The sequence below is a fragment of the Toxotes jaculatrix genome, chromosome 2 (genome assembly GCF_017976425.1).
Source record: "Toxotes jaculatrix isolate fToxJac2 chromosome 2, fToxJac2.pri, whole genome shotgun sequence".
In the NCBI taxonomy this organism is placed as follows: Eukaryota; Metazoa; Chordata; class Actinopteri; family Toxotidae; genus Toxotes; species Toxotes jaculatrix.
In genome coordinates this window covers 27,661,262-27,679,169 of record NC_054395.1, presented here as the reverse complement: position 1 = coordinate 27,679,169, position 17,908 = coordinate 27,661,262, and the positions used below count along the sequence as shown (strand labels likewise).

General features: G+C 44.1%; 1 protein-coding gene across 2 annotated transcripts; it reads right to left on the bottom strand.

The window, feature by feature from the left end:
• Positions 1–1,073: 1,073 nt before the first annotated feature.
• mical1 (microtubule associated monooxygenase, calponin and LIM domain containing 1) lies at positions 1,074–17,258 on the bottom strand. Of its 2 annotated transcripts, none has more exons than XM_041056964.1 (25): positions 17,120–17,258; positions 16,436–16,542; positions 13,898–14,208; positions 13,323–13,530; positions 12,763–12,870; positions 12,577–12,672; positions 12,220–12,375; positions 11,464–11,564; positions 10,937–11,194; positions 10,558–10,673; positions 9,854–9,980; positions 9,458–9,536; positions 9,138–9,285; positions 8,716–8,906; positions 7,518–7,624; positions 7,175–7,237; positions 6,835–7,090; positions 6,317–6,384; positions 5,194–6,016; positions 4,944–5,062; positions 4,732–4,845; positions 4,309–4,402; positions 3,700–3,793; positions 3,357–3,430; positions 1,074–2,464 (listed from the first exon to the last, which is right to left on the bottom strand). In XM_041056964.1, exons 3-25 carry the CDS (start codon positions 14,153–14,155, stop codon positions 2,271–2,273), a joined length of 3,852 nt encoding a protein of 1,283 aa, XP_040912898.1. In that variant the 5' UTR covers positions 14,156–14,208; positions 16,436–16,542; positions 17,120–17,258; the 3' UTR covers positions 1,074–2,270. The 2 variants fall into 2 exon arrangements, with proteins under 2 accessions (XP_040912898.1, XP_040912907.1); XM_041056973.1 differs by having other exon boundaries at positions 17,227–17,255.
• Between the last annotated feature and the right edge of the window lie 650 nt (positions 17,259–17,908).

Here is a 17,908-nt window from a genome sequence, read left to right as displayed (position 1 = left end):
TGGTGTATAGTGTTACATAAGTTAATTTAGTAGGTGCTAAAACGGTTCATCGCTCACATAACCAGCTGAGACTAAATTTAAGTGCTTGCATGAAACCACTGACCCATGAGTGATATCTGAACACAATAAGCATATAACAAAAAATGTTATGTAAAATAAGTAATTACTGGTCCCCCCCCCCCCCCCCCCCCCCCGCCAAAAAAAAAACATCAGCTTTGTTCATTTGTGAAAAGTGTGTTAAAAAGTCTTTTATAATAAATATTATTAGTGTGTGGGCAGCGATTCACCTTTACGCTTCACTTCAGAACATCCAGAAATAGTCCTCACCCTCCACATGGGCTTTTATTTAGATTGAATTTAATTTCTTTCTTGTGAACTTCTAACCATTAAATGAACATTTCTACTCTAAATGCACATACATGTGTTTTTTCTGACTTTTCTGACTAATTCCACACTAATTATGGCGTCTGATTCAGAAGAATGGACATCTTTCAGACTGAAGTGCAGCCTGAGAAGTGAAGGAGACGTGACGTGGCTGTGCGAGCTCCTCTGAGAGCAGTCGAATAGCACCTCGTACCAGCTTTCCTTCTTGAAAGATTCATTTTTAAAATTGCAGGATTTATTTTGTTCCTTATTATTCACCTGACGATCCCCTCCAGTAAAAAGATAAAGCCTGGACCCAACAGACCTCTGCATCCAAACCATTTCATTTTGCAGGATATAAACTGCAGTGGTGCTATTTAACTCAGCTAATGTACTTAAGCACAAATTAGAGGTACACATACTTTCTAATGCAGATTAAGAATTTACATACAAAACATACTAAAAAATATAAAACTGAATTGAACTGAATTGAATTAATCTGAAGGGACAAGTGTGCACCCTAGATGTTAGAAGTTAGAACAGCAGGGGGAGTCAAACCCTTTATACAACTATTGTGTATGTACAGCACGGCCAAGGTTATGGCAACACATCCACTCAGTGAACATGTAAAACACCTGGGAAAACCAGACATGAATGAGTTATGCCTCTGAGGGCTTCAGTGTATTTTCAGAAACATAAAAACTAAAACACCAAAGTGCATGATCTTTATTTGATATACTGTGAGGTGCTGCCCAGGTGGCACAAAATGGCAACAGAACAATGAATATATAAGGCTCCTTTTCACTAACAACAAACTGGTCTTTGTCTTGATTTGGGCTGTTGTGCCAGCACGTGAACAGGAACAGCTGCTAATGATAAATGACGGCATTTATAAACAGATGCACCAGCCCAGATTAGTCTGTTTTTCATTCACCCCAAATCCACATGCGTTCGTATAATACACCAGCACTTAAAAAGCAGCCGACTGTTGAAGGCCATCAGTGAAAACCCTAACTCGGATCCTGGAGGACTGAACGGTCGACCCCTGAGTTTAACGATCCAACGTGAAATCAGGCGTGGTGAACAGCAGGAAGTGCTACAAAATTCATTAACGTTCAAAACTGAAAACTGGATAAGAAACAAATAGGAATAAGGAATAACCCAGTTTTACCGTAATAATTCTAATATTTTAATATTTGATCTCTTTTTTTAACCTCCCTCATATTTCTATTCAATATACAAATACCAAACATATAATTATGATATGTACCGTATATTATGTCTTTGTGTACAATAGTACTTATTCATGATGACACAAGGAAAAATCAACATCAAACTATTTTCAAAAACCTCAGTTATCCTGTGTTTTCAGCCTAAATCTATCTCTAAGGCTCCACTGCTGTAATTCTATGTCTCTGACACCAAACCAGGCCAAGTCCAAGGCTGGGTAATGATTATCTGCTGTGTGGTGGTTGTTCAGTAGCGCAGCAGACACTAAAGATCCTCTCTCACATGGGGTCTGTTGCTGTGAGTCCACTATCCCAGCAGTCAGGGCTTAGCCAGAGAGTTGTTGGACGCGTCAACCCAAAGCCTCAGATCTCCAGGTTTATGTCTCCCTCTAGGGGCTGGACTGAAACTGATATTCATTCATCCTCTGGCCCATAATCCTGACTCTCATTCTTTATCCTAATCGCTGAGAGACCTGCTTGTGGTGGGTTACCCTCCACAACGACGCTGTATCATCTTTGGCTTTGCAAAAGTTTCAGGTTCCAAGTCTGTAAGCGGCAAGTCCCCACATACAGTAGATGTGAGAGAATCTACTGTGCGGTACATACAGGTTCATGCTGAGTATGTGTGTATGTGTGTGCAGGTGTGTGTGTATGTGTGTGTGTGTGCGTGTGAAAGCCTTATGCCCAGTGAACCTGAGCTCCTGCCTTCGAGTGGCGTTTGGCCTCCATAATGGAGAAGGCCTCTTGCTCCTCGCTTATCTCCTTCTGCCTCTTCTCTTCCAGAAACGACACCAGCGAGTCTCTCATGTCCACCACCTCGATCATCTGCTGCAGGACGCGCTCTTCTTCCGCCTGCTGCTCTGCTGTTTTGTCTGCCAGACAATCACAAATGAACACTTTAATCAATATACTGTTATAATCAATATAATCATGATAACAATGCATGAATGGCAGATGAACGGCAGGCAGGCAGGCAGAGTTGGTGACTAGCTGGTGAGAGCCAGATACTTCCCTTGTTTCTGTTTCCCCCGAGTGGCCAAAATAATCAGTTACTGAAAGGTCTGAAGTAATAAATTAAGACTGACTATAAGATGACCGCCACTGAAACGAAGCCCTCAGGAACTCCTGCAGGGTGAACGCAGCCTCCTACACATTTTAAAGGGTAGGTTAGCATGTCTGTATTAACTCTATCCTCATAGACTTATGCCCTTAGCCCTTATGTACACTGAAACCACCAGAGGTCACTTTACTTGTTCCTCCTGGCTGCAAAGAGATTAACAAAGGGTTTAGCTGAATCTGTTATGAGGCTTCAACAGTCAGTATTTTTGTTTTTTTTCAAAGTCTTTTTAGAACAAACATTCCTCATTTCTGTAACTAACACCTCCACCGCAGTTTGGAAAACACCCACCTGATTCGACTGCTAGGCCTCATATTAATTCACAATGTGTTTTAGAACAGTGAGGATTTTATCCACCATCTCTTACACTGAAATGGCTCCGGAGAAGAAGTCGGTTTGGACGTAAAGTCAGTTACAGTTACAAAGACAAACAATCCTTTCAATTTACACGTGGGCATGTGAGTACTGTTTTAAGACAGACATGAAAAAACGGGAACCTGCCGTCTAAGAGATGACCAGCTCTATAAATGAACCTGAAGAAACCTGAATGCTCTGACTGCGTTCAGTCGGGTTGTCCTAATCCTAAACGGCCTGGTCAAGAAACACCAACAACTGATGTTTCCATGTGCGCACACGAAAGTACACACCATTCATCTCCATGTATTTCCTGAGCTCCAGCTCCAACATGCTCTGCTTGTCTTCGAGTTCGAGCTGTCGAGACCTGAGAGAAAAAAAAACCCAAACATCAGCCGAGTCCTGTCAACATTCAGGTCATTATAACAGACAGAGTCGGACTGGAAGGAAGAAGACTGGTTGCTACCACGGTGGGAACAAACAGCGCAGTGTTTTGAGGTGGATGTTATGGACCTTCTGGCCACTGTGTCACTTCCACTATGCACAAAATCTTCATTGTTTTCCAAGTGTGACTACACAGGGTTTCACTGTGTATCACTGTTTGAATTGACAATCAATAAAGAGGTGCACACTTACGCCACCATGAGGTCAGACTCCTCAGAAACCAACGCGTTCTTCTCGTGGACGAGTTGGATCCACTGCTCAATCATATCAGGAGAACCGCTGCTGCCTGAAGTGGAAAAATACAGTGTTTGTGTGTGTGTGAGCTGTGGTCTATTTGTGAGTGATGTATACAAAAAAAAAAAAAAAAGACGAAGAGAGGTTTGTGCATGTGAGTGTGTGTGTGTGAGTGAGTGAGTGTGTGAGTGTGTGTGTGTGTGTGTGTGTGTGTGTTTGGAGAAACTAACTGGGAGCCTTTAGGCTGACATGCATCTCTCTCTATTTATATCAGGTTGTGGCTGATCTGTGTACATGTTCTTTCTATGTTTAGTACAGTATTTTCACAGTATTTAACCCACAACAACATCTCATTTGGACTTTCAGTCCATTTCTCTTTTGATTTTCAATCACCACCAGAGAGAGATCCTCGTTTACTACAGTAGTTATTGTCTTCTGGCAGCAGGACACACTACTTTTGATTGTATGGGGTACAAAATCTGTGCACTGTTAAAAATAAAACAAGTACTATTGATTATATCAGGAATTAAAAACCAGTGGGTCTGTTGTCAAACATTTGTTTCTTACCAGCCTCTCCTCGGAGAGTTCGCTCCAGCTCTACACCTTTCTCCTCCAGCTCCTTGAAGGTCACCTCAATCTCCTCCAGTCTCCTCTGGATGGACTTTAACCCACAGAAACAAGCAAGAGTTGGAAAGGTACTAGACATCTGTCTAACACGTTCACTAATCCGTCAAGCTGTAAACTGAAGCACCAGCTGCTCTCCTGTTGTACTTCTGACAAATCAACTGCTCAAGCAGTGTCTGCTGCCCCCAGAGTCCTGGGGCCTGAAGTACTAAACCAAACCTGTTGTTACCATGGTAACCTTAGGTGTCGCAAAATCACAGAGGGCTAAAATCACATGACCTATCACTTTAAAATACAACAAATATTCTGAAAACAGTAAAAATTCTGAAAACATGGACGTTGTAATTCTGTGAGAGAGACACTTACCTGTGCTTTGCGCAATCTCTGCAATTCACTCATCTTAGCTCGTCGCTCCAGCGTCCTCATCTTCATCAGCTCCAGCTTCTCAGCCTCGACAGGGTCTGATGGCACTGTCTGAAACTAGAGATCAATAACGTGTCATTACTGGGAGTGCAGGTTAAAACGCAGCAGCTCGCCGTCATGCTGAAAGAAAGCATCAGACCCGTTCCTGTCCTTACTTTCTCATCGTACAAGTCGATATCATCCCGCTCGAACATCTCATCGTCGTCATCGTCGTCGTCATCATCTCCGTCAGCGCCCTCCTCTGAGGCACTGTGAGCGTGTCTGAATGTTGTTTCTGAAAATGAAATGCAACGTCACATTAAACACGGAACCCAGACTGACTCAAAAACATCAGAGAAAACTTTTTTTTCCCTGCAACTATTTATCTTTATCTAAAACCAGCAAGGAGAAGAGTCCTCAACTTACCCACTCTCCCTGGATGATTAATGAGGACACTGAGCCGGGTGTCTCTGTTGATCCTCGGGGAGGAGAGATTCCAGGGGGAAAACTTGGACCTGACTCTGGTCTGCCCGCTTGGCATCTCTTTTCTCCTGAAGCAGCGACGATTCCTCCTCTCCCGGACATGACTGGCGGTGCTGCCACTCCAGTAGCCCTCCTCTTCTTGCCCATCCAGGCCCTCTGGTTTGGGAGGGCTGGGGCCTCCTGCTGTTGCTGAGGAAGAGGAGCAGGATGAGGATCCACCGGGGGTCTCAGAGTCCGAGTCGGCACTGAAACTTTGAAGATTAACCAGTTGGCTTTTCTCCTCGTCGGTCAGCTGAAGCTTCCGCAGCGACTGCTTCGGACGGGAGTCAGGTGCTGCCTTAGAGATCTCTTTTGCAGGGGTGGGAGATGACCTCTCTGGAGTTGAGGGGTTAAAAAGATGGATTGTGCGAGGCTTTGCTATTGGAGGGGAGGGCTGAGGGCTGGGTGTGGTCTGACGGGAGAGGCGGGGCTTGGGGACAGGGCAGGGTCTTGTGGGTGAAAGCTCGTCTAACTCCTCCTCAGTGGGACCTGCCACCTCAGTTTTAGACGGAGGATCTGTGGGAGTTTCTGACGTATGTGGTTCTTGTGACTCTTTTTCGGATTCAAGTATGTGCTGGTCCTGTCCATCAGGGCTACGTGACCTTGTTTGTAAAGAGGGACCACAGTCCAAAGTGTGGTCATAGTCCTCGTCCGATGGAGACGTATAATTGTCACTGGAAACCCCGTTCTCTTCGCTTGTCCCTTTGTGAATGTCTATGTCTATGTCCTACAAAGAGAAATAGCATAGAAAAAAATTTGAAAATGCAAAGAAGGAACAGAAACCAATGTTTACCATGAACTCAACCACAGACCAAATGTTTTGAAACAAACATTATCATTAGTGGAGCATAACGGCTGCGATCGAGTAAGTCCTGCAGGCTGCTGCCGTCGGATCAGGCACCAGAAGGATCATGCAACAGAAGATTGTGTAACACGAGTGTTATGAACACAAGGACTCAACATGGAGTCTGGAGTCATCAGCAGCAAGCGACAGAGTGGTTTGCATCTGTTCTGTTCAGTGACCCACCTTACAAGATGTTTCAGCCCCGTTTCCCAGCTCCAGCTCTTCAGAGTGGAGCTCACAGTAAAATCTCCCTGAGGGGGTGGAGACATCACAGACAAAAAAAAAGTCAGAGACAAGTGAACGTCGATGTGCTAAAGAAGGAAAACCCTGCTGTTTTCTTAAATGATCAATTTCAGGCCCTTTAAAAAAAGAGTCTCAGCGCAAATGATTAATCGGACAAATAAATAAAGAACTGGTGCTTCACTTATTGCAGCAGATGACTCTTATCCCGGCTGTGAGAGGACACATTATACCACAGGTGTGATGGCTGTTGAAACCAGAAATTCAAGTGCCTTATACTCAACAATACAGCATCAAGTGTTTCAATCGAGGACTGCGAGATTAGCAAACAAGAGGCTGCTAAAAGAGGATGACGAAAGACCAGAAGCTACACCATACACGCACAATTAAAACAACACACTGAATGGGTGTTTGTGTCTCATCAGTTTCTGAATACATATGATGGTTTCCTATTTTCTGACCTGTGGTCTGGTCAAAGGTGTATCCCCCCAGTCTGAGTGTGATGCCGCACTGGTGGCAGGTGAAGCAGCTCCGATGGAAGAACTTGCCCTCAGCACTGATGCGCTCCACCGCGTAGACCCTTTGACCACAGAAGTAGCACTCCTCGCTGTTGGTCATCGGCAAACCGGTAACAGGTTCACTCTCAGGCTCAGGAGCAGGATCAGGATCAGGATCAGGTGCAGGGCTGAGCTCAGGGGACACCGGAGGCACCACCGTCTAAAGGAAAAAGGCAGAATTATACGCGAAGAATTAGCAGAGAAAGCTTCCAAAGCTAAATCTGATTAGCTAAACACAACTCACACTGTCCTCATCTCCCATCCTTATCTCTCCTTCTCTTGCTCGTTTCTCTGCTGCCAGCTGTTCCTGCAGAGAAAAAAAAAACAAAAACAATTAACTATCATATGACCTGATTGTGTTGATTATGTGGAGAGGAGTCACAAACAAACACAATTAGGCCATTTTAATGACTATCAAGAAACCTATCAAACATTATGTCCCGAAAAAAGAGACCAAAAGCACACGAACGCAGACTGAAGGCCCAGACGTGAATTCCAGCCAACGAGCCAGCGAGTGTTTGAAAATATCCTTATCAAACATTTCTCCGTGCTGTGTAAACAGTGAACTCCGGTCACAGTGGGCGTACCTTGCGTCTTTGCAGAGAGTTGTGCTTCAGCTTGTTCAGGAAAAAGACAGCTGACTGTGTCTGGGAGAAAGTCAGAGGCTTGGACGATGGCAGGAAGCCTTCAGGGTCTGTAGCCAGCAGAAAATCAAAAAAGAAAAATGTTACTTGCACACACACACACACACACACACACACACACACACACACACACACACACACACACACACACACCATTTTCAGTTTATCTTAACACAGCACTTGACAGGAAACCTAGAGACATCTGAATGTTATCGTTGGCCTACTTGCAGCTTTGCACACAGCTGTTTAAAATATTCTGAATCTACCTTTTTTATGTCTTCTAGGTATCTTCTTTTATGTGGGATACTCTGTCAGACATATAAATAATCCCTCTGCATTGTATTTTCTGTAGCGTCACAGCAGCAGAAGCTGCTGTCAAGTTGTCAATCCACAAAAAAAAAAAACTCTTCAGCTCCTGCTCTGACTACCACTCCCACTCTTTCATCATTCAGATAAGGTTACCGGGGACTGACAGCTCCCCCCTGCCTGCAAATCAGTCAGCGGACCCAGGCAGAGCAGCGCAGCATCACAGACACAGTGAGTGTATATCACACCCACTTCAGCTCATTCAGTGCCTCCAAACGCTGGGCTCACATCTAGGCTGCACAAACTCCTCATGCTACAAGGGCTGTAAAAAATACCTCTGCTACAAACAGCCGAGAGAAAATCCTCCTCCTCCAGCGCAGGAACAGCAAATCCTCTTCAAGAGACGCTAGTCCCATCAGACCCTGATGAACCAGCTCCACACCGTGCCTGTTTGCTCTGCCTGCTGCTGGGCTGGCTTAGTGCAGGAGATCAGCTCCACCAGTAGAGGCTGACTCTGAACACAGCGCTAGCCACTTAAGCCCAATGAATTCTGGGTAACAGGCTCTTAAAGAGACACAGCTCTGATTTGATCACTTCTCAACACCAAACACATTTCAGTGGGAGGACACCTGACCCTTTTAAGGTGATGCTAATGCTGTGCAGTGTCTAAGCAACCGAGTTATGTAAGACTGATGCTGCCGTCGCTAACAGCTACCTTCAGAAATATATCTGAATGTAAACGGCATTAAAATGACAGAGTTAATTAAAGCATTAACTGTGGTATCGTGTAAAGAGTTTTTTTGGCTTTTCAGTTTTTCTTCGCCCACGCTCTCACCTTTTGCTGGCACAGTGAAAGCCTTCTGGACCTGGGTGAGATAGAGAACCAAGGATAACTTGTCTATCTGACCACTGTTGGCCAGATCGCTGGCAGACATGACGGGTGGGATGCCCAGCTCCTTCTCCAAGATGCTGAAGGCCAGTTGGTTGTTATGAACAGGACTGGACTCATCCAGGGAGTCCATGTCACTGTGGAGGAATTAGAAAGGAGGAATTGCTCCACAGTGTTAGTTAGAGAGGATCATTACATTAGCTTTTGTTTGCTGTTTAGTTAATTCTAGATTTTACAAGGTAAAATGAGTAAAATGTAATTATCTGATGCACATTTCTTTCCAAGAACTGGGTCAAAATAACACAAATACACGGCACCCTGTCTCATTAGTGATGAAAAGCAAAGCTAAAGTCGAGGCAGCGACTCACATGAGCTGAGGTCTGAAGTGGTGGATCAGAGCGCACAGGGCCAGCCCGGACCTCCAGGACTGGGTAAAATCTTTTACGTTCACGTTGGCATAACCCGCGGTGCGATTCTGGCACCATTTCAACAGCTCTTCAAAACCACTGACTGAATCTGAGAGGACAAACACAGACACTTTATCACACAGTTCATAAAAAAAGTCCATCTCTGAAATGTAAACATGTGAATGATTTATTTTTTTTTATCATAGCCGCAAAGTGCTTTGCACTTTACTCAACGCAGCAGAATCGAAAGTGACAGAATAACCTGGATACTGCCTGCCTACCTTGACGCATGTGAGACCACTTGTCCTTCTGTTTCTTGCTCGACGGGCGGGATTTATCAACATCATACAGGTGCTGCACCTAAATTAAGTGACAGGTAGATTAGTCAGTATACTCTGAGATTTCAAACGATTAAAATTAACCCTGTACGACCTCACAGAGTTCATCTAACAGCAGGATTTTGTTCATCAATTGCCCAAAAAATACGTAAAATACCTCCTGCTTAAACTATTTTGCAGGAGGTATTTTACTCCTTAAACTATTTAATTAACACTGCTTTACTTTTATGAGACGGTGTCTTCTAAACCGGTTATCTGCACCTCTGAAAAACCTCTGTGATGATTAAAAGGACTCTGATTCAAATCTCTGTTGGGTAAATAAAGGATAAGAGTCCAGACCTGGTTGGCGTGGATGGACGACAGGTTGACTCTCTGGTACCGTGTTTTGGGGTCGATGCTGTAACCAGCGTAGTTTTTGCTGGTGTTTTCTGGTGTGGTCTGGGACAGCAGCTGGTAGATACTCTCCCTGTACATTTGTGAAGAAATGAAAGCAGAGTAAGTTAAAGCCGAGTCAGTCAACACACATAAACACAGAGATGCTTTGGGATATAAAAAAAAATACTAGTATAATGCTAGTAAGGAAGGAGTGTGATGTTGCAACTGTGTGAGTTTTGAGATTACTCAACAGGTTATTAACATTTTGACTTCACACTAGATGAACAGAAAGCAGGAAATCCACAGAAATACTCATGCATTTTGGTGCTATATTCTAATACTTTTAGTAGTTAAGTAAGGCCATCCATAAAAAATTCTAAATCCCCATTTTAGCTGAACTAAAAACAAATATTGTATTAAAAGGAGAACCTGTGGTTTTACTGTGTAGGAAACTGAGGTTAAGACTTTAAAAAAAAGAAGTGCAGCATTTTTTTTGAGTTAGCAAGCGATCGGTGCAGGGTGTGAGAAGAAAGGGAGACGGTGAAGAAGGAGGAAACGGCTGCATCGCTCAGCCTGGTGTGTTTCTCATCACATTTCTCATGGCGAAAACATTAGATTTAACTGTCTGTATTGTGCACAGCTTAGTAGTTGTATGAAACTTAGCTCACCGCTCAGCCAGGACCTTGAGAGGTGGGACCCCCGTGCCCCAGCTCCTCACCATCCACGCTGTGTCAAAAGAAGCTAGAAACCCACGGGCTATGCCTGTGCCCAGAGGCCAGAAAGGCTGCAGAGAACCGTGCGTCAGAAGTCAGTGTTGCATTAAAGTAATCTCACAATATAAGTGGAGCTCACACATTTCATATGGTGAGTTATTACAACACTAGGATGCATGTCACTTATTAAAACTTGTAGGACTGAAAAAGAAAGAGCAGCTCCTTGATGTTTCAGTCTGGACCAAAGTGGTGGACCTGCCAACGCTGCCAGTCCTGGACCCACGGTGCTAGCGTGACTAAAAACGTAAACTAGATGAAAAGCACTGCCCCCTACCTCCACCAGGCAATCACCAACAAGAGCCATCAGCAGTTTCTTCCCCTTCCTCTCCCTGACAAGTGAGGCGTTCTCAGCACGGTGCATGCAGGTGAAGTCGAACATGGCCACATCTGGCTGGCCAGTCTGGCTCAGAGCAAACTGGAGTTCAGGCAGTTTGCCGCCCGTGGAGAAGTTGGCGGCATCGTGGGCATAGCGGTACAAAGCCTCGCGATCCACATTTGCTGGGGCCAGTAGCTCCTCTGCATCGCCGTAGTCCTGCAGAGACACAGGGAGACGTGCTATCTGATGAGTCATGGCACCTTTTCTGATGCTGAGTGACATGTCTTATACTCGGTTTACTGAATTAGCTAATTGGCCAGGCTGCAGAGAAAGGGGAAATGATTGATGGTTTATCTCTTCACACTGGAGCACCTGCATGGCTGTTTCATCCGTCTGGTTTGTTTCTGTTTCTTTTCTGGCCAGGGACGCAGCTGGTGCCAATAAGAATCACACTTTTTCCTCAGTAATGGATGTGATGTTCTCACCTGTTTAATGACCCCCTTCTTCAGCAAGCTCTTCTTCTTGGCAGTCATGACAAAGTAGTGGGTGTCGTCTTTGTAGTAGACAATATTCTCCAGATCAATACCTGGAATGAAAAATGGAGAGAGAGCAAGGTGGGCATACACAGAGACAGAGAGAGGAGAGAGAGACCAGTATGGGAGAGTGGGAGAATGTGGAAAGTACATTTTTTGTTATCATTATTCTCATAAAAAATCATTTACAATGGTGTTATTGAGTTTACAAAGGTCACTTATACTTCCTGCAAAGTTTATTAAAAACAAAAGTGCAGAGTCAAAAACAATAGGTGCAGAGTCAATCAGAGAGGAAGGGTGGATCATCAGTTAATGCCGTCACAGGAAACTGACTGAGGATTGGAACACAGACTAACAGCAATGCTGCTTTTTTTCACACTTCATGCTGAACCTAACGTGACAGTGTGAACACTCATTTCATGCCTTGAGGGCTGTGATCAGCGAGGCGTAAAAGGAGGGAAATATAATGCACAAAAAAGCACTCATATTCCTATTAGAAAAGTTATGGTTCAGTTATTTCACTTCATAATTCATGTTCTAACTTTGTGCAAGTAGTGGTATAAAAAAAAAAAGTTCATCTGAAGCAACTGAGTTCCTCTTTTCTTGCTTCATTTTTACACAGTAAACTGAAACAGCTGCATCACTGCTACTCAGCTTGTCCTTTTCCATCCTGGTGAACACGACTGGAGATGTTACACGGGTTCCTACCTGTCTCCGTGAGCAGCTCTTGGAAGAACTTCTGGTTGTAGATGCGCGCCACACCACTGATCTCTGCCACCTGGGCCTCAGCAGCCGTGTTTCTGTTAACGAAGTTGGCTGTAATGCCGATGGCCAGCTTGCCTCTCAGCTCCTTGTGCTTAAAACCTGAGAGTTTTGGAAAGAAGAAAAAGGGGAAACTGGGCTGACGAAGGCTCGCTTATTGAATAAAACTGCCAGAGGAAGTTTGTGTTTTGGGACTGTGTGTAACATCCAGGTCTTGCAAAATGTGGAACTATGGCTGACGGTGCCCCAAGCTGCAACAGTGAGAAAAGAAGTGATTGAAGCACACGTGTGTGTTTGTCTCACCGTCAGGGACAAACCTGCCTCCTCCAGCGGAGATGAAGACATCAAACTGGAAGGCGGCGGCAGGATGAGACCCGGGCTGCAGCTTGGCCATCCAACCTGTCAGAAACACATCAGACCTTAACGTGCACTGCACATTAACTGCTTCATGAATATGAAGTGTGATCGCTGGTTGGAAAAAGTAAGCACCGTTTTCTCCCGAGGGCTCAATCAAGCCCTGGAACTCCACTCCAGTGTGCACCTCTACCCCGAGGAGGAGGGACACTTTCAATAACACCAACTGCAGCTGGCGAATGCCTGAAAACACACATGTATATTTCACTGGAAATGTGTGTGCGATAACAAAGACACCAGACATGCAGTCAGACACGCAAACAGAAAGTGCTGCAACTGAAGTTTATTTCCAAAACTGATTAACCTGTGGATTATTTTTCTGAGAAATCTAATTACCACTGAGGTAACAACACTTCACTTTGAGTCGCCCTGTTTAGCACTGATAAGCACTATGTGAACTTTCAATGAATCTTTTATAGCACGCCGTCATGTTATGGTAATGTATTTGTCAACAACTCCTCACCCGCACCCCAGGGGGTGGAGGCAGGTGTATAAACAGATAATGAAAGTGGTAATAATAATATAGGAGAGGAGAGGTTTATAGTTGTTGATGGATTAATACACTGGTCATTTCACTGACGGGAGCTGATGGACAGTAAAGGACAGTCCAGGAAGCACCATCATTATTCACTCACTGATGTGATCCAGAGAGCCGGTGCAGAATTTGCCGTAGAACTTCTTGGCTCCGAGCCCACGGAGGTCATAGATGGTGAAGGGCCACAGGTGGAGAACATTGTTCCTGGTAAAGGCCTCTCTCTTCTCCAACACCACCACCTGAGCCCCCAGCAGGGCCAGTTCGATGGCTGTCCTCAGCCCACATGGTCCAGCACCCAACACGAGACACTGAAAGAGAGGAGGAGGAGGAGGAAACTGTAAACACACCCAGCACAGATGGCATGATGCCAATCACAGAATGAAGAAATCTCATTGAAGAAAATGTTTTTATATCCTGCTGTACGGCACATTGTGTAAGTTAAAATGGAGCCATGTGATGATTCAGGTTTCAAAAATGTCCTCAAGGCCAAATAAAATAATAAAAAGTGCTGTAACACCCTCCACAGGCCCACTGGTATGAATTAAAAAATGCTGGAAATAAACATGGATATGGTTGGTCTATGATTTGAATTATCTTTCTAAACACAATCAAAACCTACCTGCCAAATCCTCTGAAAACACATTAAAAAGGTCGAGAATCACTGGTTATCGGTACCTTGTTTTTGGAACAGGCCTTTCCTTGCTGGTAATCTGGGTGAGATGCCCTTTTGTCCAGCTTTGTCCACAAAGTTTTGGCCTTCCAGTAGTTCAGTCTTTCCTTTAACTTGATGTAGAAGGTCCTGAAATCCTTAGGATTGATGTCCAGTTCCCGACAGAGCTTAGCAAAGTGGTGCTTTGCATCCTCACAGCTCTGGGCTTGGACAAAGAGGTCAAATGCGGCATGTGAGGGATTGACAGGGTCCTGGCTCGCCATCTTGGAGGATGACTGGTGGACTGGGTCCTTTGCTCACTGGGTTTCTTAGTTCACTGTGAAAGAGGAGGTTATATCATGGTATTAGCACTTCCTACCTGGAAATGATTGGGCTGTGGGTTTACTGTAAATGATCAAAGAGTTACAAAGTCCTCGCTGCTCTGGTTGCTCTCATTTAAAGAGGTGGTCCTCTTCCTCCTCCTGTGTTATGGTATGTCCTCTCCTCGTGCTCTCTCTAATTATAGTCCACATGTTTAAATTTTGACGATGTCTTGTCACCTGGTTGGCTGAGTCATTGCTAACTTCCTCTGTGGTTTCGAGGCTTGCCCCGACTTCTTTTCTTTTTTATAACTGCTTCACACTGAGCTGCCTGCCAGGAGCTGATGTGTCATGCTCAAACACTGCCTCAGGATGTGTCTGTCATTAGTTTCAGCAGCCATGACTTTATAGTTGAATGGAAACGTGGCTGAAACACATAGCGGCTATACATTTTTTTTTTGTTTGGACAGGAATAGCCTCTGTGTGTCACCAACAAACAAAAACCCCCCTGCATGCTGCCTAAGGCTCGCTTATATGACTGAACTTAGTCAACAATTAGTCAACTTATTGCAGGTCCAGTTGGAACAACAGATTTTTTTTTAAAACAACAGTGAAAGCTGATCAACAATCACCTGCCCAGGCCTAAATCTGCCTGTGGTAATGCAGATACTGCAGCTGATTCTGAAAACATCTTTAGAAACAAACATTGTTCTACTAAAGCCATTCCATTAGAAACGTCTCATTAGCAGAAATATCTGGCGCACAATGGGAGCTCACACCTCATAATCTATTTATCAACATTTACTTAAGGTGGGTTACTTACAAAAACTAGTGACATCGCAGATGAAAAGGTAATCTTTTAAGTCAATATGATATTCAAACAATAAAAGCAGAGTTCTCACATCATACATTTACCACATTTTAACACTTGTCGTGCAGCACCGTGAATTGCTGAGACACGCACACGTTCCTGTTTATGTGAAGTTTATGTGTTGTTGCTGACATTTCCTGTGACAAGCACTCACACATCACTTCCTGATGACAGCATTAGCTTCACAGAAACCCCCCCCACCCCCCCTCTGCTGCTAATTCTGCAGCTTTCGCCCTCCACCTGAGACGCAGAGTTACACAATTAGAGTCACACACCACTGAAACGTGTGTGTGTGCGCGCATGTGAACCTGATGGTAAATGCATTCAAAGTGTTATTAAGGTCAACATTCCTCCCTCACATTTTTTTAAACCAGATTGTTTATTCACTGAAAGAGAACGTCGTGATGACAAAGACTTTGAAGCTCCATGACCAGAAGCTAAAAATCTTCCCTCCCTTCTGTCTGCGTTGCTGCTTTACACCCTGTTCTACGTGGTTCCAGTCACTCAAATTACAGCCTGCAATAAACGCACAGATGTGTTTGATAAACCTCCATGGAGACATAAATGATACTGACCTAACACAATGGTTTCAACATGAAAGCTATGGCTCAGGTGAAAATAACCCAGCTTTGAAGCGCCCAGCATTTGAAACGAGGCCTTTGAGGCACTTAAAACGTCAGATTTTTGAAGGATAATTACATATAAAATCATTTAAGCAGCAGTTTTGTCCCCCTCTGCTATTCCCCTAGTCATTAATTGCATTGTGAACACTATGAGAGCTAGCAGACAAATAAGCCTCCTGACATGTAGAGCCACCCTCGGTCTGAAATGATTAAACAAGATTGCATCGAGGTAAAAGTCTCCTTACAGGCTGTAAATGGAGCCAGTGTGCCAATGGAAAAAAAAAAAAACATTAATCAAGTACGAGGAGGCCTGTGAAGACAAGACAACCTGTCAAAACTAAAAATAAATCAGACGATCATCTCGACACTTTCATCTAATTCTCAAGGAGGGTGCTGTATTTATACTCTGTGCTATATTTTCTGTGTTAACCAGCTGGAAATATGAACAAAAAAAAAAGAAATCAGAGAACAAAATACTTTCAAATGGCTAAAATAACCCTTTGTGACACTGCCAGATGTAGTTTGAGAAAGGTCATGCTGAATTAAAGTGTCATCTGTGGCAAAGGTAGACTCACACACACACAAACACACACTGTCATAATCAGCTGATGATCTGACTTGTGTTAAGCAATTCTACACAAGAAACAAGTTTTAGCAGGAACACTTTGGACAAGATCAGACACAAACACCCAGGATTTAAAGGTGAATTGACCTGATTTTCCTCAGAGCCAGCGGATTGGATTGACCCACCTTATTACATGTGTAAGCTCTGCGCAGTGCGTCTGGCAACGCCGAGTGTATCAGGATGTTGGATCAAACACTGATCCCCCGCCTGCCAGGTTTTGGAAAGGGACACACTGAGAGAGGAAGAGAGAGAGAGGGAAGAATGAGGGGGACAGAGAGAGGCAAGGAAAAGACAGAAAGAGATGTAATTTCCTGAACTTATCCGGCTCCAACTGACGTCCACGGTTTGTGCTAAGACATTAAAACATACCCTTTAAAATGTAAGAGCTCACAATGATAGGAAGCTGATAAATGAAGAGGAAGGTGTGGTACTGAGTGTGCCAGAGCAGGCTGCAGTGGCAACATGTTGCCAAGGGCTAGCAGCCAGATTTACAACAACACGCACAAGCTCTAAGAGCTCACATATGTAGACACAGAACGACAAGAGCTGCAAAATAAAACCACGTTCATTCATTCATGTTTTTCTTTCAGTGGAGGTGAACTCTACTAAAAGGCGCACAGAAGCAGCGACACATCCTCAGGCTTCAAAACCTCCCGGCAAACTTTAAAACGTACAAAACACCCAGCAGGATAACCAGAGCCCTCACCACACGCTGAAAACAAAGGCAGGACACACAAAATCTTTCCAAACAACTCAAATAAGAGTCGAATGATCAAACCCCGAACTTCCCGTCCCGAACTTTACATTACCGGCTCTGAAATCATGCTCGAAGCGGGGATCCGTGAACCTGTATGCCGGGTGTCGTTTCCATGTTCTTCCCCCTTTTGTTTACAGGTAAAGAGTCGCTCTGACTCACCTGTGCCTCGCGCCCCTACTGCACGAGTACAGCCTCTTCCGGGATTTTCTGGTAAAGCTACACACAGCGCGCGCACCATGTGACGAGCGGCTAGGTAGTAGTGCGAGGCGATATGGCTATCCTGAGGGCATCATGTGGGGTGGGGCCGAATCACTCATAAATATGAACAAGCATATTGCATCTCCTAATATAACAACAACAACAACACTAATAATAATAACTTTTATAATGCTAATAATTATATATACATTTTTATCTAGTCTTTGTTTTTTGTTGAGTTAAGGATCATTTTACCACCGTTATTAAAATGTGATCATCTGAGAAGTTTAGAGTGGAAATATTTCTTTGGTAAAACTGGAACAACTCACCTGAAATGTGACCTGGGGGCGTCAACCAGACTCTGACAGGAGTCACAAGCCTAAAGGGATGGGACTTTAATAAGATGATCATATTATTTTTCATGTATAAGCCTAATCTAAAAAGTAACTAGCAGCTACAGCTGTCAAATAAATGTAGTGGAGAAAAACGTATAATATGGAGCCTGGTGGAATTCAAATATGAAGCAGCAGAAAATGAAAACACTCAATACTCATAATTACACCAGAATTTCAGGACCACTGCAGTACTCTACAGCATGTACTGCCCCGTGATGTGCAAGTATGTGAATAAATAATAAATATAT

Excerpts from the sequence above, each read along its gene's own strand:
- mical1 (XM_041056964.1), bottom strand. The coding sequence starts at position 14,155 with ATGGCGAGCCAGGACCCTGTCAATCCCTCACATGCCGCATTTGACCTC. Across the intron at positions 9,286-9,457 it reads GTGGTCTCACATGCGTCAAG|ATTCAGTCAGTGGTTTTGAA; the intron begins GTAGGCAGGCAG and ends TTGTCCTCTCAG. Across the intron at positions 5,063-5,193 it reads TAATCATCCAGGGAGAGTGG|AAACAACATTCAGACACGCT; the intron begins GTAAGTTGAGGA and ends TTTCATTTTCAG.